This window comes from Leucoraja erinacea, chromosome 20 (genome assembly GCF_028641065.1).
Source record: "Leucoraja erinacea ecotype New England chromosome 20, Leri_hhj_1, whole genome shotgun sequence".
NCBI classification, from domain to species: Eukaryota; Metazoa; Chordata; class Chondrichthyes; order Rajiformes; family Rajidae; genus Leucoraja; species Leucoraja erinaceus.
In genome coordinates, this window is record NC_073396.1 from 9,409,133 (window position 1) to 9,433,806 (window position 24,674).

General features: G+C 45.0%; 1 protein-coding gene across 5 annotated transcripts in view; it reads right to left on the reverse strand.

Moving 5' to 3' along the window:
* Nucleotides 1-3,698: 3,698 nt before the first annotated feature.
* The window catches only part of rhbdf1a (rhomboid 5 homolog 1a (Drosophila)), a 230,213-nt gene continuing 209,237 nt past the window's right edge, over nucleotides 3,699-24,674 (reverse strand). For all 5 annotated transcript variants that reach the window (XM_055651194.1, XM_055651193.1, XM_055651196.1 and 2 more), the window contains 6 exons: nucleotides 22,001-22,064; nucleotides 21,063-21,157; nucleotides 20,409-20,484; nucleotides 17,786-17,886; nucleotides 8,377-8,530; nucleotides 3,699-4,642 (listed from right to left, as the gene is read on the reverse strand). In XM_055651194.1, coding sequence (XP_055507169.1) covers nucleotides 4,223-4,642; nucleotides 8,377-8,530; nucleotides 17,786-17,886; nucleotides 20,409-20,484; nucleotides 21,063-21,157; nucleotides 22,001-22,064 — 910 coding nt within the window. In that variant the 3' untranslated portion in view covers nucleotides 3,699-4,222. The remainder of the gene's footprint in view (nucleotides 4,643-8,376; nucleotides 8,531-17,785; nucleotides 17,887-20,408; nucleotides 20,485-21,062; nucleotides 21,158-22,000; nucleotides 22,065-24,674) is intronic.

Genomic DNA, 24,674 nt, shown 5'->3' on the forward strand with positions numbered 1-24,674 from the left:
TGATCGCAGCGGCGACTGCGGAGGCCTCAAATTGGCCCTGACCACGGGGTGAACATGGAGCAAGTGGACTGAACTTTGCTGCCTTCCCTCACAATGGGAAACATTGATCCCGCTGCGGGTGGATGGGTTTTATGTTTAATGTTAAATTCTATAATGTTGTGTTTATTTATTGGTGTGCTGCAATGGCAACTGAAATTTCACGACACCAATGTGACAATAAATGTCATTTTGTCCTTTGCCTGACCCGCTAAGTTACACCAGCATGTTGTGTCTATCTTTCATATTATTCCACGTGTATTTCAGCACTGTAGAATGCTCTATTAACAACCTGTTGAGGTTTAAATAATGTATCATTTGCCTTGTTTCAGTTGCGGTAATCATCATATTGCCAAAAATTCTTCTCCGTTTCTTGGTGTTATATGTTGTCTGTGATGTATTCTATACTTAGTGAACTGGTGTATCTCTGTACTTACAATATTTTCAATAAAACTGTTACAATATTACCAGATTGAGATGCTTCGCCTCTACCTTCCTTCCAATTCATAGCATTACATTATTAAAGAAGATTTAATAATGAGATGTTAGGCAAGTGTCCAGAACGGGTCGACGTCACATAATTTTCAATTTAATATTAGAGTATAATTTAAACACAGTCAAAATGAATAAATAGTTAATACATCACCATCAGTGCTTTTTAATAACACAATTTTTGTGAAAGTTTGCAACTTAGTTTGTTCCAGCCTCAATAATACGTGACATCCAGACCTAAAAACACACAACCTTTAAATTAGCACGTCCGTCCCATACTGGAGGCTAATCATACGTGGGTCTTTATTACACTTTTGCTGGTAATAATAAAAGTCCAGAGCAAGACCAAATTTTAACATAGACTCAAAATCCATGTAAAGATGCTCAAACAAATCGTAGCTATAAACCCCTGTCCCACGGTACGAGTTCATTCCAAGAGCTCTCTCGAGTTTGCCCTGATTCGAACTCAGAGATCTACGGTAATGACCACTCGTCGGTACTCGGGGCTCTCATGGACATTTTTCATCATGTTGAAAAATCTTCACGAGTCTTCCCGTACTTACCTGCCGTTAGCGAATCTTCCCGAGTACCTGCTGTTAGCGCTAAGATACGTCCCCGAGCTCCGACGTACCCGCTACGTTCATTCTCCGTGCTTACCACGAGTTTGATTTTTTTTAAACACTCGGGAGAGCTCTTAGAATGACCTCACACCGTGGGACAGGGCTAATACAGATTTCGACCTGGGATTTCAACAGGGAGAATTAAATACACAGGTTGAACAAGCAGTGAATCTATGATGAAATGTCATCAGCTTCCCTGCTGAGTCAAGGTCATTTAAAAGGCAAGTATTTTGAAAAGACTGGAAAAAAAATCAAAAGTATAAAAACACGAACAAAAACACAGGGAGCAAAAAAAAAAAACTTCCGATAAAAAAAGGTTTCAAACTTTAGCACACAATTGACGAAGAGTCCCGGCACGAAGCGTCACTTGTCCATGTTACTCCAGATAAGCTGCCTGACCCGCTGAGTTACTCCAGCACTTTGTGTCCTTTTGTGTCAACCAGCCTCTGCAGTCCCTCGTTTCTACATTCTAGATTTCAAAGATGGGTGGCAATTTATTACACATGAACTGTGATTTCTTCACAGATGTCGTGATAGCAAGGAAAAAGCATAAATATTTAAACTCATTTCTGGTTAATTAATATTTCCAGTGGCTCAACTATTCAGCTGGTCAGTACTTTTCCACCATGTTTTCAAACCAAGTGATCAGAATGATTCTAATCAGAAGTATAGCAGCATGAAATGATCTCAGCTGCTCCCAATTATGTTTTTGACTTCTTGAAACCATAATGCAATTTCTATAGCGATTATAAGTCATGATAAAGCAGAAAGCCTGGACTTCCCCAAACAAATGAGCATCTTAAAATTTGCTGTTTACACAGGTATTAATCTCTATGCTTTATGATAGTCAAACAATAATAAGTACATTTGAACATCCAAATACTGAGTGGTACGGTGGTGCAGCTGTAGAGTCGGTGCCTTACATTGCCGGAGTCATGGGTTCGATCCCGACTACGGGTGCTGTCTGTATGGAGTTTGTACGTTCTTCCTGTGACCGCATGGGTTTTCTCTGAGACTCCAAAGACGTACAGGTTTTTAGGTTAATTGGCTTGGAATTAATAAAATTAATTGTCCCTTGTGTGCATGGGATAGTGTTAATGTGCGTTGATCGCTGGTCAGGGTGGGCTGGAGGGCCAGTTTCTGTACTGTATCTCCAAACTAAACTATTAGGATCTAGACGGTTTTGGACTCTCAAACTGCGCGGCAGGCCTGGTTCGGCCTCTGTGGAACAGAGAAACCCACCTGTAGAGGGAGGTCACCATGCCATGGTCAGCCATGATCACATTGAATGGCGGTGCTGGCTCGAAGGGCCGAATGGCCTACTCCTGCACCTATTGTCACCTGGGCCTCCTCCTGTCAGAGCAAGGCCCAGCGCAAATTGGAGGAAAGCACCTCATATTTTGTTTGGGCAGGTTGCAACCCAGCGGTATGAATATTGGCTTCTCTAACTTCAAGTAACCTTTGCTCTCCCCCTTTCTCCATCCATCCCCCGTCCCTAGTTCTCCGACTCGTCTTATTGTTTCCATGATTAAATTTTATCTTTGTATGCCTCGTTGTCACCTTCCCCAAGCTAACAATGATCTATTCTACATTTGTCTCAAACTTCACCCCGTTTGATCTCTCGTTTTCACCTTACCATTCCATATCTGTATCTCCCTCGACTCTGTCTGATGAAGGGTCTCGACCCGAAACGTCACCCATTCCTTCACTCCAGAGATGCTGCCTGTCCCGCTGAGTTACTCCAGCATTTTGCGTCCATCTTCGGATTAAACCAGCATCTGCCGTTCCCTCCTACTCATTCCTGCTTGGTGATTTTGTGGAGGCGAAACTTGAGTTGGCATGCTTCAAAGATGCACTGTAACCTTGAAGGCATTCTAGACTTCATGACATGTCTTGACAATCTCACAATTAAGTGTAGGAAGGAACTGCAGATGCTGGTTTAAACCGTAGATTGACACAAAAAGCCGGGGCAGGCAGCATTTCTGCAGAGAAGGTTTCGGGTCGAGACCCTTGTTCAAGCACTTCAGATCACAATTAAGTGATCACACTCGAAAAATGTTGCACCTTAATACCCAAACATCAAAGGAGAACCTTACCTTCTGGTTGGCTTCAATAACCCACCAAATAATAGCCAATGAACCTTTATTGTTGTCAGAGACATGGTTAGTGTTTATAAATCATCAATTTTAATCACAGATCCAATTTCTGCTGCTTGCAACAGATTGAGTCCCTCAGAATACATCATGATTGGAGTGGAAAACAAGAAACAATAACATAGCTAGGATATTTTTTTTAAGTTCCATTATTCTGATATTGGGTGCGAAGGTAAATTTAATCCTGATCCATTACGGTTTGAAATTCCATGTCTTTTGACATTTCTACCTGAAACCAGCAGTACAATAATTGTCGGACATTCCAAAGTCAGGAAAACGGCAGATTTCACAATAGTTGGGGAGGGCGTGACAAGGATTCGATTATTTTGAAATAAGAATGATATATGTCAACTTTCATGTGCTTTACAGCAATCTATCCTGGCTGGATGGATGGGGGGGGGGGGGGGGGGGGGGGGGTGGGGTGGGGGCGTCTTGTAATGTCATCATACCATTTCAAGAGCAAGACAAGAGAAAGATAATGACAATGTTCAAATTTAAAACTGAAGATTCAGTAAGGCTTCCATAATGTATCCTGCAAACCTGCAGTCCAGTCTAACGGTAGCTAAAACACTACCGACAATCCATCACCACTTTAGCAGTAGTAAACAATACAAGATTTGATTTAGTGCTAAAACTAGTGTAATACAAAATTGGCAGCACAAAACGTTGGTTGAAAAATAATGGGAAAGGCACATAGATCATAGTTGGAGATGGTGTCCACAGTCCCGAGATGTAAATTGAACATCAAGTGCTAAATTCAATTTTTGATTTTAGAAAAGGCAACATCAGGCGAGGATCTGAAGGACGACTTGAACATCACCGCCAATGTGTTGGTGGAGTATATTCTCCGTAGACAACCCGTGATGTAAATACTGCTGACAACCAAATCTGTAACATTGATTGAAGCGCCTAGCGGACCGACTAGTGTAGATGTGCGTTGAGGTCATATTTTTCACAGAATTTATCGGTGAAGGGAATACAAGTCAGATACTCGCACCACTCGCAGGTTATTGGGTAGACGTAGAACAAGACCACCAGCCCTGCAAACAGCCCCACGAAGGTGACGAGGAAGATCATGATCTGACATCGCTTGCGGTACAAGTCAAATCTCCCAAAGCTGATGTAGGGGAGGAATGCAAACGACAGGAAGAACCCGCTGATGAAGCCGGAGATGTGGGCAAAGTTGTCGATCCACGGGAGGAGGCCGAAGGCAAAGAGGAAGAGGACCAGGCCCACCAGCTTGACGAAGGCCTTCCAAGGCCGCGCCAGGATCTGCCAACTCTGGAAGAGCTCGACAAAAAGGCAGGCGAGGATGCCAAACTGTGATCCCGCTGGTCCAACCTTCAAAGAAAATAAGGAAAAGATGATCACTTTACCGTCTTGGCTGCTCCAACAATTAAAAAGCAAAACAACATATAGTTGTAATTTCTTTCTGCACTATATGCTTCTTTCCAACAACTTTACATGAGTTCTACCGCCCCAGTCAAACTCAATATGCACTGTTCTAACTAAAATTTAATGCCTCCTTACAATTCTCTACGCCGTAGAGATAGTGTGGAAATAAGCCCTTCAGCCCATCAAGTCTGCGCCGACTATCCTAGACACTGGGGGTCATTTACAATTTACAGAAGCCAATCAACCTATAAACCTGCACTCCTCTGGAGTGTTGGAGGAAACCAGAGCTCCCTGGGAAAACCCACACTGTCACAGGGAGAACGTAAAAACGAACAGCACCTGAGGTCAGGATCGAACCCGGGTCTCTGGTGATGTGAGGCAGCAGCTTTACCGCTGTGCCACCGTGCCGCCCAGATGACCATAAAGGCATCAATGCAAGGTACATAAAAAAGCTGGGAAACTCAGCGGGTGCAGCAGCATCTATGGAGCGAAGGAAATAGGCAACGTTTCGTCCCGAAACGTTGCCTATTTCCTTCGCTCCATAGATGCTGCTGCACCCGCTGAGTTTCTCCAGCTTTTTTGTGTACCTTCGATTTTCCAGCATCTGCAGTTCCTTCTTGAACACAAGGCATCAATGCAGTTGGGGAAGTAGACTTTGAGCGAGAGCAGCGATGACATTTTCCATCCCATTAACGCAAGATGGATCAGAAAATCATTCAAGGATAAACATTTAACCTGCTGAACCTGGTGCCCAGGAGGCTTAGTTGTTTACCAGCTTATAAGTACCAGCCCAATCCACAAAAGGCCAAGAAATCAACGCTCATTATAATGTTCCATGCGAGAAACAAAACAACCAGAGTAGATAACCGATCATTACCGGAGAGATGACTGCAATATAAAGATGTCAATTTATAGGCCACACCATTTCTCCTCTCGTTTTACTAATGTCAGATTCAATTAGCCAAATTTGGAGTGCTGTGGGGAGAACTACAGTGCACAAAGCCACTAGCCTATTTCAACCTCAGTAGCCTTTGACGTAATCAGCAGTACTGGTGTTAAAGCAACACAATCTAACAGCCATTACAAAACACATTAACAGATGTAATTAGAAGGCAGAGGTTACAAAATTGCGGGGCTCTAGTTCGAAAATTACTCAGACAGCCTCCACCTTACAAAAACGCAGTATGTTGTTGATGTTTACTACCAGCGATTTGCCTTCACTTGCGTAAATAGATGACTCTTTTGCTATTTATGGAATTGGACCGCACTAGAACTAACTTAAAAAAAGTTCCATACAAAACCACCTTGCGTGCCTTTTGGTTTCTCTTCAATATTTTCCATTGAATAAAGTCCAGTTTAGTTCATTGCCACGTGTACCGAGGTACAGTAAAAATCTTTTGTTGCGAGCTAACCAGTCAGCGAAAAGACAATACATGGTTACAATCGAGCCATTTACTGTGTATAGATACATGATGAGGGAATAATGTTTAGTGCGAGGTAAAGCCAGCAAAGTCCGATCAAAGATAGTCCGAGGGTCATAGCTGAAGTGAGAAATATGGCTGTAGGCGTAGAGATTGTAAAATGTGGAGTGATCGTAATATGTGATAGATCGGCTTCTGTGGCTAGTGCGCAAATAATCACCTGGGATGGAAGCAGACACTTAGAATACAGACAGCAAGCGAGCAATTACAGAACAATTAAAGAGTTGCTTTGCAGCTGGGGGTCATCTTTAAAGAATTTGGTCTTTGAGCAATGAAGATAATTGCAACAGGAGTCACAGATGAAATTGCTGGATTGCAATGAATGTGGGAGGTGCTGATGGATTGTGAGTATGAATTGCTGTTATCCCCGTAATATGAATAGATGTCATTTTTGTGCATAAACAAGCATCGTCCCCGATATGAGCGGTATGGTTATACTTTAGGGGGAACTAGATGTATTTCCCTCAGTTCTGGTGAGCATATATGGGTTTCAACAACTAAGTTACAGAGATAGGTTGAATAAGTTAGGTCTTTATTCTCTGGAGCGCAGAAGGTTAAGGGGGGACCTGATAGAGGTCTTTAAAATGATGAGAGGGATAGACAGAGTTGATGTGGACAAGCTTTTCCCTTTGAGAATAGGGAAGATTCAAACAAGAGGACATGACTTCAGAATTAAGGGACAGAAGTTTAGGGGTAATATGAGGGGGAATTTCTTTACGCAGAGAGTGGTGGCGGTGTGGAATGAGCTCCCAGTGGAAGTGGTGGAGGCAGGTTCATTGGTATCATTTAAAAATAAATTGGATAGGCATATGGATGAGAAGGGAATGGAGGGTTATGGTACGAGTGCAGGCAGGTGGGACTAAGGGGAAAAAAAATTTGTTCGGCATGGACTTGTAGGGCCGAGATGCCTGTTTCCGTGCTGAACTTGTTATATGGTTATATGGTTATATTTGATCTCTGTGAATTCAGCCCTGGCGCTTCATGCCTTTGCAGGTACGTGGTTTCCTTTCATAAAAATACCCTAATCCTGTACTTGACATAAATCTTCGGTGGTTAAAAGATGCCCAAAGACTACAGCCGTGCTGTGAACATTTCATCAATTCTACTTCATCTCGTATTATAATTGCATTCCATGGAAGTGCATTAGAGCCAATCTTACAGCACGGAAACAAGTCCTTTAGCCTAACCCATCCGTGCTAACCAAGATGCCCTTTCTAAGTTAGTCTCGTTTGCCCATGTTTGCCCTGTATTACTAAATTTTCCCTATCCATTCACCTGTCCAGGTGCCTGTGAAGTGCTGTTCTATTATCAGTCGTGTAACCAGGGGCACCCACCCACCCGAAGGCCCGTCTGTTGGCGGGACCAGGAGGAAGCTGGAGACGACGGACGCGAGGAGCAAGGGGCGGCAAGGAGGGTGACCCGGGTGATGCCCGCAGCGCTGTAAAGGTCGGCTGCAGGAGGCAACCCCGGGACTCAAAGATGGCCGGGCGAGAAGGGGAGAGGGACGTCGGTTCGCGGGAACTGCTCCAGTACATCGAGCGCGCGGGCCGACTGGTCTAATGGCGGCAAACGTGGCGTCGCCTGTAAGTAAAATATTCTTCATAGGCCCCCTTTGGTCGTGGCTGCCCATGGGTGTCTGTCTCCAGGGCGCTATTCCCCATATGGAGGACGCCTGTGCATGACTTTGTTTAACGTGGGGAGACTGGTGCACAGACAGCCACCCCATGGTCCTTGACAGATCTGGGTCAGAGTCCAGTGGCATGGAGTCCAAGACGACCGGAGACCCTTTTCTGCTGCAGCCTTCATCCGCCTTCCCATCCGATGTGACGTTAGCTCCACTAAGGTCAGCCATCGTCCTCCGCCTGTTCCACCGTTGAGGTCTTGGTTGGATTACAGTTTGTCAGAGACCTCCCCCCTCGACCTTGCCGCCACGGGTGGCCCTACCAGGAGCATAGCTCCAGACGTCATCGCTCTCAGGATCACAGGTCCATACAATCTTATCCACCACAACAAGGTGACAATCCACGGATATATATATATATATGTATATGCACCAAGAATGTCACTGTGCAGTTGCATGTGCGACCAATTAAGCACCAGTGAACCCATTGATCAGCCTCGACTATCTCCTCTGGCAGCTGGTTCCATGCACCCACCACCCTCTGAGCGAACGCCACCCAGCAGCAAGGATTTACCAACCTCCGCTCGATAAGGCAAGAATATGGCACTGGCCAGGTTCCCCGTGATCCCACTCAGGATGTAAATGATGGAAATCCGAAGCCACCCTGCCAATTTCTCCAGGTCCCTAAGGATGGTCATTTGGAAGCAGATGGACACAAGGCAGTGCAGAATCCTGTGGGATGAAAAAAAATAGAAAGGAGTCTGATCACCAAATTATACATTTTGAACATGAAAACAGGATTCAGCTCCTGCCTCTCAAAATCACATATCTGTCTTTGAAGTCGATAAAACAGTACATCGATATTATCAAATGATTGCACATCACGCACACTTACTGAAAACAAATGAGCTAAAGCTCTCCTGAGTCGTCTTCTTGCAAATGAAACATAAACCAAAGGAATAGTTAGATCACGTGGGCCATAATAAGTGGTCAATGCCAGCTCCCAACAAGGTTATCATATTGCCCCTCACCTTACTTCCCCGGAACCATGCAACCCATTTTGTCTCACAGAACCATCAACTCCCTTTTGATTAGTTTGTCATTTGCCTGCACCAAGGAAATAATTTCAGGCCTTCCAGCACAACTTTGGGATGTGGGAGGAAATTGGTACAGCCAGCAGATATCACCATGTTCAAAGGGCGAATAATGAGCAAACTTCGACAACCGAGGTCAGAAACGACCCTGGATCCCTGGAGGTGCCTGCTATCTGCATCAGCCCTTGGCCCGCTACTGTGTTTGACAGTTATTAGAATGGGGCAGGCATGGTGTGACAACTGAACCATCCTACCACAGAGAGTAGTGCTGAACTACTATCTATTTCTTTGATGACCCTCGGACCATCTTTGATCGGACTTTGCTGGCTTTACCTTGCACTAAACGTTATTCCCTCATCATGTATCTGTACACTGTAAATGAATCTATTGTAATCATGTATCTGCTGACTGGTTAGCACGGGGCAAAAGCTTTTCACTGTACCTCGGTCCACGTCAAAATAAATTAAACTAAAAACAACTAAACTGTGGTCGACTGGGCAGTTTACTGTTCTCCAGGGCAGTTTACTGTTCTGGATGTCAGATGTGGGAGGTCATGGAGTCGGAGTGCCCTCCAGACGTCCACATCTGCGCAAGGTGCGTCGAGATGGAGCTCCTAAGGGACCGTGTCAGGAACCTGGAACAGCAACTCGATGACCTCTGTCTGCTCAGGGAGAGCGAGGAGGTCATAGAAAGGAGTTACAGGGAGGTGGTCACTCCAAGACCACGGGAGACAGAAAACTGGGTCACAGTTAGGAAGGGCAACGGGCAGAGGCAGGGACTGGTGAGTACCCCGGTGGCTGTACACCTTGGAAATAAGTACTCATGCTTGAGTAAGGGTGGGGGGGACAGCCTACCTGGGGGCAGCGACAGCGGCCGGGTCTCTGGCACAAAGACCGGTCCTGTTGCTCAGAAGGGTAAGGAAAAGAAGGGGAGGGCAATTGTAATAGGGGACTCTATAGTCAGGGGGTCGGATAGGCGATTCTGTGGACGCAGACAGGAGTCCCGGATGGTAGTTTGCCTCCCTGGTGCCAGGGCCAGGGATGTGTCTGAACGTGTCCAAGAAATCCTGAAATGGGAGGGAGAGGAGCCTGAGGTTGTGGTGCATATAGGTACCAACGACATAGGTAAAATAAGAGAAGAGGTCCTGAAAGAAGAATTTAGGGAGTTAGGTAGAGAGTTAAGGAGAAGGACTGGAAAGGTAACAATCTCAGGATTACTGCCTGTGCCACACGACAGTGAGAGTAGGAATGGAGTGAGGTGGAGGATAAATGCGTGGATGAGGGACTGGTGCAGTGGGTATGGATTCAAGTTTCTGGATCATTAGGACCTCTTTTGGGGAAGGTGCGACCTGTACAGAAAGGACGGGTTGCACTTGAACTCAAGGGGGACCAATATCTTGGCGGGGAGATTTGCAAAGGCTACTGGGGAGACTTTAAACTAGTATGGTTGGGGGGGAGGGACTCAAATTGGGAAAGCTAGCAGTCAGTGTGTGAAGCAGGGGGCAGAGAATGGTAGCACTCTGACCCAAAATGTAGGGGAGAGAGAAGAAAAAGAAAATAATCAGAGAATAAGAGAGGGTGGGTTTCTTAAATGTGTATATTTTAATGCTAGGAGCATTGTAAGAAAAGTGGATGAACTTAGAGCCTGGATTGACACCTGGAAGTATGATGTTGTGGCGATCAGTGAAACATGGTTGCAGGAGGGCTGTGATTGGAAACTAAATATTCCAGGATTTCGTTGCTTCAGGTGTGATAGAATTGGAGGGGCAAGAGGTGGAGGTGTTGCATTGCTAGTCAGGGAAGATATTACAGCAGTGCTTTGGCAGGATAGATTAGAGGGCTCGTCTAGGGAGGCTATTTGGGTGGAACTGAGAAATGGGAAAGGTGTAGCAACACTTATAGGGGTGTATTATAGACCGCCAAATGGGGAGCGAGAATTGGAAGAGCAAATATGTAAGGAGATTGCAGATATTAGTAGTAAGCACAAGGTAGTGATTGTGGGAGATTTCAATTTTCCACACATAGACTGGGAAACACATTCTGTAAATGGGCTGGATGGGTTGGAGTTTGTAAAATGTGTGCAGGATAGTTTTTTGCAACAATACATAGAAGTACCTACTAGAGAAGGGGCGGTACTGGACCTCCTGTTAGGAAATGAGATGGGTCAGGTGGCAGAGGTATGCGTTGGGGAACAGTTCGGGTCCAGTGATCACAATACCATTAGTTTCAATATAATTATGGAGAGGGACAAAACTGGACCTAGGGTTGAGATTTTTGATTGGAGAAAGGCTAACTTTGAGGAGATGCGAAAGGATTTAAAAGGAGTAAATTGGGACAGTTTGTTTTATGGGAAAGATGTGGAAGAGAAATGGAGTACATTTAAAGGTGAAATTTTAAGAGTACAGAATCTTTATGTCCCTGTTCGGTTGAAAGGAAATCGTAAAAATTGTAAAGAGCCATGGTTTTCAAGGGAAATTGGACACTTGGTTCAGAAAAAGAGGGAGATCTACAATAATTATAGGCAGCATGGAGTAAATGAGGTGCTTGAGGAGTATAAAGAATGTAAAAAGAATCTTAAGAAAGAAATTAGAAAAGCTAAAAGAAGATATGAGGTTGCTTTGGCAAGTAAGGTAAAAGTAAATCCGAAGGGTTTCTACCGCTATATTAATAGCAAAAGGATAACGAGGGATAAAATTGGTCCATTAGAGAGTCAGAGTGGACAACTATCTGCAGAGCCAAAAGAGATGGGGGAGATATTGAACGGTTTCTTTTCTTCGGTATTCACCAAGGAGAAGGATATTGAATTATGTGAGGTAAGGGAAACAAGTAGAGTAGCTATGGAAACTATGAGGATCAAAGAAGAGGAAGTACTGACACTTTTGAGAAATATAAAAGTGGATAAGTCTCCAGGTCCGGACAGGATATTCCCTAGGACATTGAGGGAAGTTAGTGTAGAAATAGCAGGGGCTATGGCAGAAATATTTCAAATGTCATTAGAAACGGGAATAGTGCCGGAGGATTGGCATACTGCGCATGTTGTTCCATTGTTTAAAAAGGGGTCTAAGAGTAAACCTAGCAATTATAGACCTGTTAGTTTGACGTCAGTGGTGGGCAAATTAATGGAAAGAATACTTAGAGATAATATATATATAAGCTATAAGCATCTGGATAAACAGGGTCTGATTAGGAACAGTCAACATGGATTTGTGCCTGGAAGGTCTTGTTTAACTAATCTTCTTGAATTTTTTGAAGATGTTACTCGGGAAATTGATGAGGGTAATGCAGTGGATGTTGTGTATATGGACTTCAGTAAGGCCTTTGACAAGGTTCCTCATGGAAGGTTGGTTAAGAAGGTTCAATGGTTGGGTATTAATGGTGGAGTAGCAAGATGGATTCAACAGTGGCTGAATGGGAGATGCCAGAGAGTAATGGTGGATGGTTGTTTGTCAGGTTGGAGGCCAGTGACGAGTGGGGTGCCACAGGGATCTGTGTTGGGTCCACTGTTGTTTGTCATGTACATCAATAATCTGGATGATGGTGTGGTAAATTGGATTAGTAAGTATGCAGATGATACTAAGATAGGTGGGGTTGCGGATAATGAAGTAGAGTTTCAGATTTATGCCAGTTGGAAGAGTGGGCTGAAAGATGACAGATGGAGTTTAATGCTGATAAGTGTGAGGTGCTACATCTTGGCAGGACAAATCAAAATAGGATGTACATGGTAAATGGTAGGGAATTGAAGAATGTAGGTGAACAGAGGGATCTGGGAATAACTGTGCACAGTTCCCTGAAAGTGGAATCTCATGTAGATAGGGTGGTAAAGAAAGCTTTTGGTGTGCTGGCCTTTATAAATCAGAGCATTGAGTATAGAAGTTGGGATGTAATGTTAAAATTGTACAAGGCATTGGTGAGGCCAATTCTGGAGTATGGTGTACAATTTTGGTCGCCTAATTATAGGAAGGATGTCAACAAAATAGAGAGAGTACAGAGGAGATTTACTAGAATTTAGCCTGGGTTTCAGCAACTAAGTTACAGAGAAAGGTTGAACAAGTTAGGGCTTTATTCTTTGGAGCGCAGAAGGTTAAGGGGGGACTTGATAGAGGTTTTTAAAATGATGAGAGGGATAGACAGAGTTGACATGGAAAAGCTTTTCCCACTGAGAGTAGGGAAGATTCAAACAAGGGGGCATGACATGAGAATTAAGGGACTGAGGTTTAGGGGTAACATGAGGGGGAACGTCTTTACTCAGAGAGTGGTAGCTGTGTGGAGTGAGCTTCCAGTGAAGGTGGTGGAGGCAGGTTCGTTTTTATCATTTAAAAATAAATTGGATAGTTATATGGATGGGAAGGGAATGGAGGGTTATGGTCTGAGCGCAGGTATATGGGACTAGGGGAGATTATGTGTTCGGCACGGACTAGAAGGGTTGGGATGGCCTGTTTCCGTGCTGTAATTGTTATATGGTTAAATGGTTATATGGTTATATGGACTGTCAAAAGCAACGTCAACTTCAAATTAAATCAAATCCTGCTCAATTAAAAACAAGAAACGGTGGAAACACATAGCTCATCACATAGCAACAGTGGCAATAAAATCCTATTGTCTGAAATCAATCCCTGGCTTTAGTTTTGACTTTGATACCTGGTTTTCAGGGGAATTTTGCGTTAAAATTAATCCTAAACTTCAAAGTTTTAGAACTGGACAGTATTTTGCTCAAATTATTTTCCATGACAGATTAGCATTCTTTAAATAGGGATAATTAATAATTGGATTACAAGCGCATTAAACGTTTCTGTGCGATAGGATGTAAGCCAAGGGTTCTAGGTCAGCCATTGATGCAGTAAGTGTGGCGTCAATTTGTATGAAATTAATTACCAAATCAAATATTTTCTATTTATTCGCCTCATTCAAATATTCTCCCAGCAACCGTCCACGTGTAGTTCAGGATCTGTGCTACTAACTTTTGAGTGCATTACACGATGAGAACTCAGTAACGATCAGAATAAAATAACTATCTATTCCTTTCTTCCTTTCATAAGCAAATCCCTCACACAACAATTCTACTGTTAGAAAACACTTAACACCCAACTCTTGGGAGAAGGCTGAATTAAACTTCAAACTTATTTTTCCCTTGGAAATGAAAACTGATTACAAGCCTGCATTTGTTTTCTGGTCCCTGTAACCAAAATATCCCATTAGACAGTGAAAGGGTGAGTGGAAGATATTATGATACTCAAGAGTGAGTTAGATACAGCCCTTGGGGCTAACGGAAACAAGGGACATGGGGAGAAAGCAGGGACGGGGTACTGATTTTGGATGATCAGACACGATCATATTGAATGGTAGTGCTGGCTCGAAGGGCCGAAGGGCTGAACGGTCTACTCCTGCACCTATTTTCTATGTTTCTATGTCTATGTTTCTTTAGCTAGAGCCGCACAGGGCAGCTGAATAGAAAGTAATTGGAGTGCTGCTAGATTTAGTGTTGCTTTTCCATTTACCAAAGAGGTTTACCTTGCCATAAGCTGTGCAAAGCTGATTTTACTTGTGGGTGTGCAGACACGTGCAGGTGAAGCTGATGAAGAAATGCAGGAATTAATAGCCGGGTTGAAGATGACAATTAGACCCACTCTCTGTGAAAGTTTCACGTCACTGACCACCCCAGGATTATCTCGCTAGTTTGTGATAAGACCAGAGAGGTCTGGAATGACAGTGATCTAGCCCCTGGGTTTTATTTACTTTCAGTTTACACAACCATGTGGCAGAAATGCTGTGAATATTATATTTGCTTTCTCGTTACAGTTGCCAGAACAAATCTGTCCATAGATTGTTTAGACCGAAGATAGACACAGAATGCTGGAGTAACTCGGCCAGATAGGCAGCATCTCTGGATAAAAGGAATGGGTGACACTTCGGGTCGAGACCCTTCTTCAGACCCTCCTATGCATATGGATTGTCATGTCTACCGAGGTACAGTGAAAAGCTTATGTTGCGTGCTAACCAGTCAGCGGAAAGACAATTACAATGCGAATTTCGGCCCAAAACGTTGTCCATTTCCTTCGCTGCATAGATGCTGCTGCACCCGCTGAGTTTCTCCAGCACTTTTGTCTACCAGCGGAAAGACAATACATGATTACAATTGAGCCATCCACTAGTGCACAGATACATGATACAGGGAAAAACGTTTAGTGCAAGATATAGTCCAGTAAAGTCCGATTAGAGATAGTCAGAGGGTCTCCAAATTGTCTCTGGAACTGGTGCGCTACAATGCTGAGAACTACTTTTTGCACTCTGTATCTTCCGCTTTGCTATACCTATTGAACTCAAGCTCAATTTGATTGTATTCATGCATGGCATAATCTGACCTGATCAGATAGCATGCAAAACAAAGCTTTTCATTGTACCTCGGCACACGTGACAATTATCCACCTAATCCCAAAATAGGCTTTGTCTCCTCCATGACAAATAAGACCGTAATAACCTTGAGCCCATATGCTATCAGCAATTCTCCACTGTTTATGGTACCAGTTCTCCAATTTAATTTTATTCTCAGTGTTAAAAGAATGAACACACGAGCAATTTTCATCGCTCTATATTCAACTTGAATTTTTTTGATATTTTAAAAACTACTTTAATGATATCTCAGAGGTGTGGTGGAATAATCCATACTGTTGATAATAAAGGTGTGGATGGGATTTCCAGACCGACGAGCTGAGGCAGGCACGGGGTTGACAAGGTAACGAAAGGTGGAAATAAGTGTCTTGGAAAGGTGTGGCATATGGTGCAATAGTAGACTCAGGAGCAAACATGATGCTTAGGTTGCAACTGGCTCGCTCAGCTTCAAACTCCTGCCAAGGAGAGGCATTAAGGTGCAAGACCAAGGAACGCACTTTACCTTCGAACACCTGGATCGCACCTTTCGCTTTACATTCAGTTACAGCAAATTCTGCTTGTGTAAACTGCAAGCCGGGCAAGCGGCAACCGAGGGAGCGCAGCAGCAGAGTTCCAGCACCTGAGACCCAGTTTCCATCCTGACTATGGGTGCTTGATTGTACGGAGCTTGTACGTTCTCCCCGTGACCTGGATGGATTTTTGTCTGGCATCTCCAGTTTCCTCCCACACTCCAAAGAAGCATAGGTTTGTAGGTTAATTGGCTTGGTGTAACAGCACATTGACCCTCGTGTGTGTAGGATAGTGTTAGTGTGCGGGGAATCGCTGGTGGGCCGAAGGGCCTGGTCCCGCGCTGCATTTCTAAACTAATCGCTAAACTAAACCAGAATGCCAATTTGGAAACATTTCAGCGTGGAAACAGCTGTATTGCCCCGACCATCGATCACCCTGTACACTGACATTATCCTACACACCAAGGACCATTTACAGTGATAGAAGCCAATTAGCCTACAAACCTACATGTCTTTGGAATGTGGGAGGATACCAGAGCACCCGGAGTAAACCCACGCGCCCTCAGGGAGAACGTGTAAACTGCGTGCAGCCATCACCCGTAGTCAGGATCGAACCTGGGTCTCAGGCGCTGTAAGGCAACAGCTGCACCACTGTATCACCGTGTTGCTCCCAATTTAAGTTTGTAACTGAGTCTATGTATCTATGATGATGCTGCATGCTACATATTCATTGTGGCTGTACCTTATGCTTATGTATGTGACAATAAACTTGATGTTGGGTCACATGGTCATGGCTTGATGAAGGAAAGCAAGGGGGCAGAACACAAGACACTGCTATCAACAACATTGAAAGGAAGCAGCATGGATAACCAGGAGGCCACAATTGAAGGGACGCTCTCAAAAGGACTGCAGGAGGTTTGGGAGAAGGGCAGGAAGAATACAAGGATAGGAATTGGAACTGATCGGGCATGAGATTTCCATCCTTATAACAGTCGATGTGCCCTTGATTAATGTTTATGTTTAAACTACATGTTTAATTAACCCATCATTTCTTAACCTCCTTCAGGTCCATGCAACCTAGTAGCATGTGGTTACGTTAACTAGGACAGTGATCCAGAGATATTGATTATTGGGCTAGAGATATATTCAAATATCAAAACTGCAGAATAGAAATGCAGCTAATAAAATATACTCGGCAACTGGTGAAATGACCAGAAAGTCACAAAGAGCAACAAGTCAATTGTACACTTTCAGGGGAAGGATTATCCACCACAGACTGGTCTCCATCCAACTCCAGTCCTACAGCGGGCAGCACAGCAGTAGAGTTGCTGCCTTACAGTTCCAGAGACCCGGGTTCGATCCCGACTATGGGTGTTGACTGTACGGAGTTTGTACAGTACATTCTCCCCATGACCTGCGTGGGTTTTCTCTGGGTGCTCCGGTTTCCTCCCACACTCCAAAAGGCGTACAGGTTTGTAGGCTACACAAAAAAAAGCTGGAGAAACTCAGCGGGTGCAGCAGCATCTATGGAGTGAAGGAAATAGGCAACGTTTCGGGCCGAAACCCTTCTTCACACTGTCCTAACAGTTCCCTCTTAAACACAGGTTTGTAGGCTAATTGGCTTGGTAAAATTGCAAATTATTCCTAGAGTTTTAGGATAGCGTTAAGTGCGCGGGGATCATTGGTCGGCGCGGACTCGGTGGGCCGAAGTGCCCGCTTCCCCGCTGTGTCTCTAAAGACTCACAACTACGCTCGAAGAAGCTACTTAATTCAAAACAGAGTTCTGAATGGACATTGACATTGCCCTTGCATACAAAGCACATCTCTGGGGATAGAGTGAAATACCTTCCACAGGTAAAAATATTATACTCCATGAACAGTCAATTGTAGCTTTAGATTGCAGCCTTTCACCAATAACTTTGCCTTTTTACAAAACTACAGTGCAGAATGAAGTAACAGCAATGTAGAGCTGTGATTCGAAACATTCAAAGCACCTACCCTGCGTGTAGAAAGAGTGAAAGCCAGAGTCTGTAAAACTGATCAGGCACTTCAGGGTTAAGGAATGGTAGAAGTCCACATACATCATCCATACAGGGCACCTGTAAAAACAAGGATACAGTACGGTAAATTAGCAGTAACATAATGTGGTCGCGCACCACATAAAACACTCCTCAGGCATAGCTCCGTTACTGTTCAATGACAAGAAAAAGAACTAGGAGAAAAACCAGGGCAGAAAGGCCTCATTTTTGCTCTCCCGTTGGCTCAGCCACCATTGCAGGAGCTGGTGGGTAATAAATGTTCTCCCCACCCCTCCCCACCCACCACGCTCCCCCTTCAGTGGCTTAACCGTCCACCCTTTACTTCCTGATCAAGGGAGCGGCACAGCTAGTGCTGCTGTCTCACAACTCCAAAGTCCCAAGTTCAATGCTGACCTTGGGCACTGACTGAGTGGAGTTTGCCTGTTGAGACTGAACAAACTGCAGGGGACCGGGAAACAAGAGGAGCGATTGAACTAATGGAGACACAAGCAACTGCAGATGCTGGTTTACCCCCCAAAAATAGAAGTAGTGGGATTGCTCCCCAGGTGTCAGCATGGATTGGAAGGGTCAAATACCCTGCGTTATCATTAGATCAGCCTAACGACTTGCAAAAACCTCTTCCTTTTGCGTCAATTAGATCGGAACTAAGGAGGAAATTCATCTTATGATGTAATGTGTTTAGTTTTAGTTTAGAGACAGTGTGGAAACAGACCCACCAAGTCCGCACCGACCAGCGATCCCCACACACTAACACCACCCTGCACACACTAGGGACAATTTTACATTCATACCAAGCCAATTTACCTACAAACCTGAACGTGTTTGGAGTGCGGGAGGAAACCGAAGATCTCGGAGACAACCCACGCATGTCACGGGGAGAACGTACAGACTCCGTACAGACTAGCATCCGCAGTCAGGATCGAACCCAAGTCTCTAGCGCTGTAGGGCAGCAGCTCTACCCGCTGCACCACTGCCAGTGTTTTATTTATTTCAAATTCAGTCAAAATCAAAACTATCGAAAATAACTTCACCAGCACTGACCGTGGGGTTTGGTCCACTGCTTTATTTTTTCTCTTTTCTTGTAAAGAAAGTGGGAAGTGAAGTTAACCAAGTGAGAAAGACTAGTACAACTGTTGCTCTGTACACTTGTTTGTCTATTTAACAAAGTAGCTTAAAGATTTGGATTTATTTCTGTCTACCGCAAGATTAATTCCAGGCTGCACATTAAGGACATGTGCAATAGTCAGCTCAGACCATCACAGAGATATTGGACACACCACCAAGGTTGGGTCCTTGATTGTGTAGTGTTTGCAAACCTGACTGTATATTTAAAGTGGGCTTGAAACCTGAAACAGGTTTAGTTTAGTTTATTTTCATGTGTACCGAGGTACAGGGAAAGTTTTTGTTGCTGCGTGCTATCTAGTCAGTGAAAAGACTTTACATGATTACAATCAATCCGTCTACAGTATACAGGTACAGGATAAAGGGAATAACGTTTAGTGCAAGGCAGAGTCCAGTAAAATCTGATTAAAGATAGTCCAAGGATCTCCAATGAGGTAGATAGAAGGTCAGGACTGTCCTCCAGTTGATGCTAGGATGGTTCAGTTGCCTGATAACAGCTGGGAAGAAACTGTCCCCGAATCAGAAAGTGTGCGTTTTCACACACTGTAAAATTTTCCTGATGGGAGAGGGGAAAAGAGGGAGTGTCCGGAATGAGACTGGTTCTTGATTATGTTGGTGAGCTTGCCAAGGTAACGTGCAGCACAGAGCCACCAGCATTAACACTGATGGGAGATTTTGATCAGTTTGGGCTTTTTCAGTCCAAATTTATCTCCACACCAGATTAGACCAGGCAAGCTTGAAAGGAAGGGTGAAATAAATGACCTATATATCATAGAATCATAGAGTGATACAGTGTGGAGACAGGTCCTTCGGCCCATCTTGCCCTCACCGGCCAACATGTCCCACCTGCACAAGTCCCACCTGCGTAAGAACAATATCCCTCCAAACCAGTCCTATCCATGTACCTATCTAACCATTTCTTAAATGTTGGGATAGTCCCTGCCTCAACTACCTCCTACCACCCTTTGTGTGAAATAACTGTAGGTCTTCAAGAAACAATGAAAATTATCAATCCAATAAAATGTAAGTTGGCACTGATCACCAGGCCAATGACAATAAAATAAAGCAACTTTAATAAAAATGATTACATATATTTAGATTAGGTTAGTTGAGAGATACGGAACGGAGACGCTTCCTACAGCGGTAGAGTTGCTGCCTTACAGCGCCAGAGACCCAGGTTCGATCCTGACTATGGGTGCTGTCTGTGTGGAGTTTGTACGCTCTCCCCGTGACCTGCGTGAGTTTTCTCTGTAATTTCCAGCTTCCTTCCACACTCTAAAGACGTACAGGTTTGTAGGTTAATTGGCTTGGTATCATTGCAAATTGTCCCTAGTGTGTGTGTAGGATAGTGTTAGTGTGCGGGGATCACTGGTCAACGCGGACCCAGTGCGCCGAAGGGCCGGTTTCCACGCTGTATCTCTAAACTAAACAAAAGCCAGGAATTCATTGTAGACACAGACCTGAGAACAGAGAGTGGCTTCTTCATGGAAATAACCTTGCATGAACTCGCAATATTCTCTTGATGTAATCTCACATCTGCAAGAAAAATCTCAATGTCAAAATATGACAAAATGGACTTAAGACCACCCACTGATTTTCCGGCATCTTTGGTTCCAGAGCTTCCTGGATTATCCATTTCTCCGGACCAATAGACGTCATGGCCTCTGAAAGGAGTAAAGGTACTGGGACGGTCCGCCCAGGCCACCGAGGGGCCGAGATACCGAACTGCAAAGTTGGACTCGGAAACCGGCTATGGGAATGGATCTAGCCGGCTCGGGCTGGGTCGGAGTTCCGGAGTCCCGGCCACAGGGGGGGTGGTCAATCCGACCCGCTGATCGGCCGCAAAATTCCCGATGAGGTTGAGATTGGCCGTCTCACCCAGAAATAAGCGACGTATTTTTGGGGTGACCTCTGGGTTGGATTCCAAGTGCGCCCTCATAATCTTGTCGGGATTAAATAAAGGAGGTGCCGGCCGGATCACCAGTTGCCGGAAAATCGGCGGTGGATCTGCAATATTCTTCCCAACCCGAATTATACCGAGCGTGTGTTTTAAATGCAGATGATATTGGGTTTCCGCGTCCAGGCATCAGTGATGTGACTGAGTTCACACTCACCTCCCCTTTGTGCCGATACAGCAGGGCCGGCCAGTCATGACACAATCCAAGTGTGGAAGGTTAGTGTGGTTTCCAGCAGTACTCTTAGTGCAAATCTGAAAGACAGAATAAAGTTAGAAACGTTCGAAGACCCAGACGGTGCTTGATCTTATAACCATATAACGATTAAAGCACGGAAAATCTTGAACCTTTAAAGAACATGCCCTGGCTGGGGTGTGCCATTCCATGGGACTGGAATCATGGCTTGGTCACTTTAGGCTACGGTTGTCAACTATCCCGTATTAGCCGGGGCATCCCGTATATTGGTTTGCCCAACACGGGACCTCCCTGATCCCGCATGTGATGGCTGCTATTCGGGTCGAGGGGACTGTCGGGTCGGAGTGCCGCGTCTGGCCCCGCCTCACCCGTCCCAGCGTAGTACAGCCCATGGAGTGCAGCAGAGTGCACCTCGCCCGTGGCCCCGTCAGTCGGCCAGCTGTACGATCTTCGGACCTTCGCTTACCGCCGACTCCACCCCCACCCCCACCCCTCCTTCTCATGGCCGATCATCAGTTCATGAGTTGGATGGGGCGCCGGACGTTTGCGCGCGGTGTGTGCCAAAACTCCTCAGCTGGCCCACCGGCTGGGCTTTGTGTGCAGTCCAGCACCCGGGCCAACTCATCATTCACTGAGCCACGGCCGAGTCGGTCAATGAATTGCCGTCGGGAATTTGTCCCGTATTTTGACCCTTTGTCCCTGATTTGGGAGAGAGAAAGTTGGCAACCCTACTTCAGATCATCACAAAACCCACGGACCACCTTATAACCATCATCAATAACCTTTGTAAAAGACGATGGTTAGATAATGGGAGTAACACCTAGATCACAATGAAGAGGAAAATGAGCACATTGAGAAGGTATCCACCACAATTATGGGAACATTCTGACACGTGTCCTTACCGGCCATTTGGTGATGTCATCAGGCCACACATGAGGGGCAACAGAGGCAGGTTCAACACAAACCCTGAAGAAAGAATAAGACAAAGGAAGCAATTGTTAATGTATACTGAAACAAATATCACCCTTCCAGTATGATGCTGCATATTGGGAGGAGTGCATGGACTTCGGGTGCTGTCCGAGTTTGTACCTTCTCCCCGTGACTCCATTCACTTTCTCCGGTTTCCTCCCACACACCAAAGACGCGCGAATGTGTAGGTTAATTGGCTTCTGTAAATTGGCCCAAGCGTGTCGGATGAAACTAATACATGGGTAATTGTCGGTCGGCGCGGATTTGATGGGGCCATTTCCACGGGTAGGGCCCATTTCCACGCTGTATGCCTGAACTAAATTAACCAAAGTGTGAACAATGCTTCATTCCCATCTCAGAGAACTGAAGTATCCTTCCTTCTACACAATGAACCTTTGCAACATTATGCAGCGGCATTTGAGATGGCGGATTGCTTCAGTGACTGAGGGCAACTTAAACAGAGACTTATCCCCAGTGATCCTGATGCACGGAATTAAAGAAGAGTTCTTAGATCTGTCGGAAGGAACTGCAGATACCGCTATATAGCGAAAATAGACACAAGATGCTGGAATAACTTAGCGGGTCAGGCAGCATTTCTGGGGGGGTGGTGGGGGGGAGGGGGGGAAGGAAGGGTGGCGTTTTGGATCGGAACCCTTTTTTGGATTGAAAATAGGGGGAGGGAACTGGAGGTTAGAAAAGACCAGAACAAAGCAGCCTGACTCAAAACATCACCCACACATTTTCTCCAGAGACGCTGCCTAACCCGCTGAGTTATTCCAGCTGTTTGTGTCTAGTCTCAGGTCTCATTTTTTGCCGTTATTTGATGCAAGCTGCTAAGTTGGAGCTGTGGGTGAAGAATCATTTGTAACCAATTATTTTCAAAGAATGCAGAACCAATACATCACAGAAACTTGTTGTTAGATTTGACATTGGAGCTCAGTCCAAAGAAAAGGGCGCATCTTCTGAGAGGCGTTCTACAATTGGACAACGTAGACCATAGTGATTGGAAGGAAAACAGCAATAGGCTGAGATAAAGAACATTGGTGCGTGCACAAGGATTCTGCTGGTCCCTTGAGAAGTAGCACAGGGAATTCCAGAGGGAGTACTAGGGACTGAGCTTAAGTTTAGATGCCTCTTGTTATGGTTGAAGTAGCCTCCTGCCTTTTCACCCAGAGAGTAGTGAATCTGTGGAATTCTCTGCCACAGAAGGCAGTGGAGGCCAAAGGAATCAAGGGATATGAGGAGAAAGCAGGCGAAAATCATACTGATTTTGGATGATTCCTCCATGATCATTTCGAATGGCGATGCTGGTTCGAAGGGCCGAATGGCCTAATCCTGCGCCTATGTTCTATGTTTCCACGTCAAATACTATCAGAGCAGGGCAAGAGATTTATGGAGCCGTGAGGTCAGGTCTGCCTCTGATGGGATTCAGTGCATCTCTGCAGGATCGTACATAGACTTGTTCATGGAGTAGCATGCACCAGGTGGGTCAAAGTGTGGTGTGGTGGGAACTAACGAGACCTCTAAAGGAAACCAAGACATTTAAAAAATGACCATCCACCTTAAAATGCAGGCATAGCGTTTACAGCCTTGAGCCACCATGGCCACGGCCTTGGCAATGAGTGGAGGTGAATGATGCTGGAGGTTGGTGTTTCTTTGTCATTCTAGAGGGAAGCACAGATGACTGACAGGGACATCCTTAAAGACCCATAGAGTCATATAGTGTGGAAACGGGCCCCATGACCCAACTTGCCCACGCCATCCAACATGCCCCATCTACACATTTGGCCCATATCCCTCCAAACCCATCCTATCCATGTACCAGTCTAAATGTTTCTCAAATGTTGCGGTAACACCTTCAATTACCTCCTCTGGCAGCTTGTTCCATCCACCGACCACCCTTTGTGTAAAAATGTTAAATTCCTCAAATTCCCATTAAATTTTTCCCTTCCTCAACTTAAACCAATTTCACCCAGAGAATTGTGAATCTGTGGAATAACCAATAACTGTGGAATAACCAATAACTTTGGTTCTCGATTCCCTATATACTGGGCAATAGTCCAAGATCGTTTACCCGATCTATTGCTCTGATGATTTTGTACACCTCAAAAAGATCACCCCCTCATCCTCCTGCACTCCAAGGAATAAAGGTTGAGCCCGCTCAACTTCTCCCTATACCTCAACCCCTTGAATTCTAGCAACATCCTGGTAAATCTTCTCTGAACCCTTTCAAGCTTGACAACATCTATCCTGTAACATGGTGACCACAACTGAACACAATACTCTAAATGTGGCCTTCTTCTGCGAAACTCGGTTACACACTCCTTTAATACCTTGTTATGCCCCTGTCCCACTTAGGAAACCTGAACGGAAACCTCTGGAGACTTTGCGCCCCACCCAAGGTTTCCGTGCGGTTCCTGGAGGTTTTTGTCAGTCTCCCTACCTGCAACCTCCGGCAACCACCTGCAACCTCCGGGAACCGCACAGAAACCTTGGGTGGGGCACAAAGTCTCCAGAGGTTTCCGTTCAGGTTTCCTAAGTGGGACAGGGGCATAAGCCTTCAAGCTGTGCACTGTCATGCAAACAGCAGTATTTTCTTATCACGTC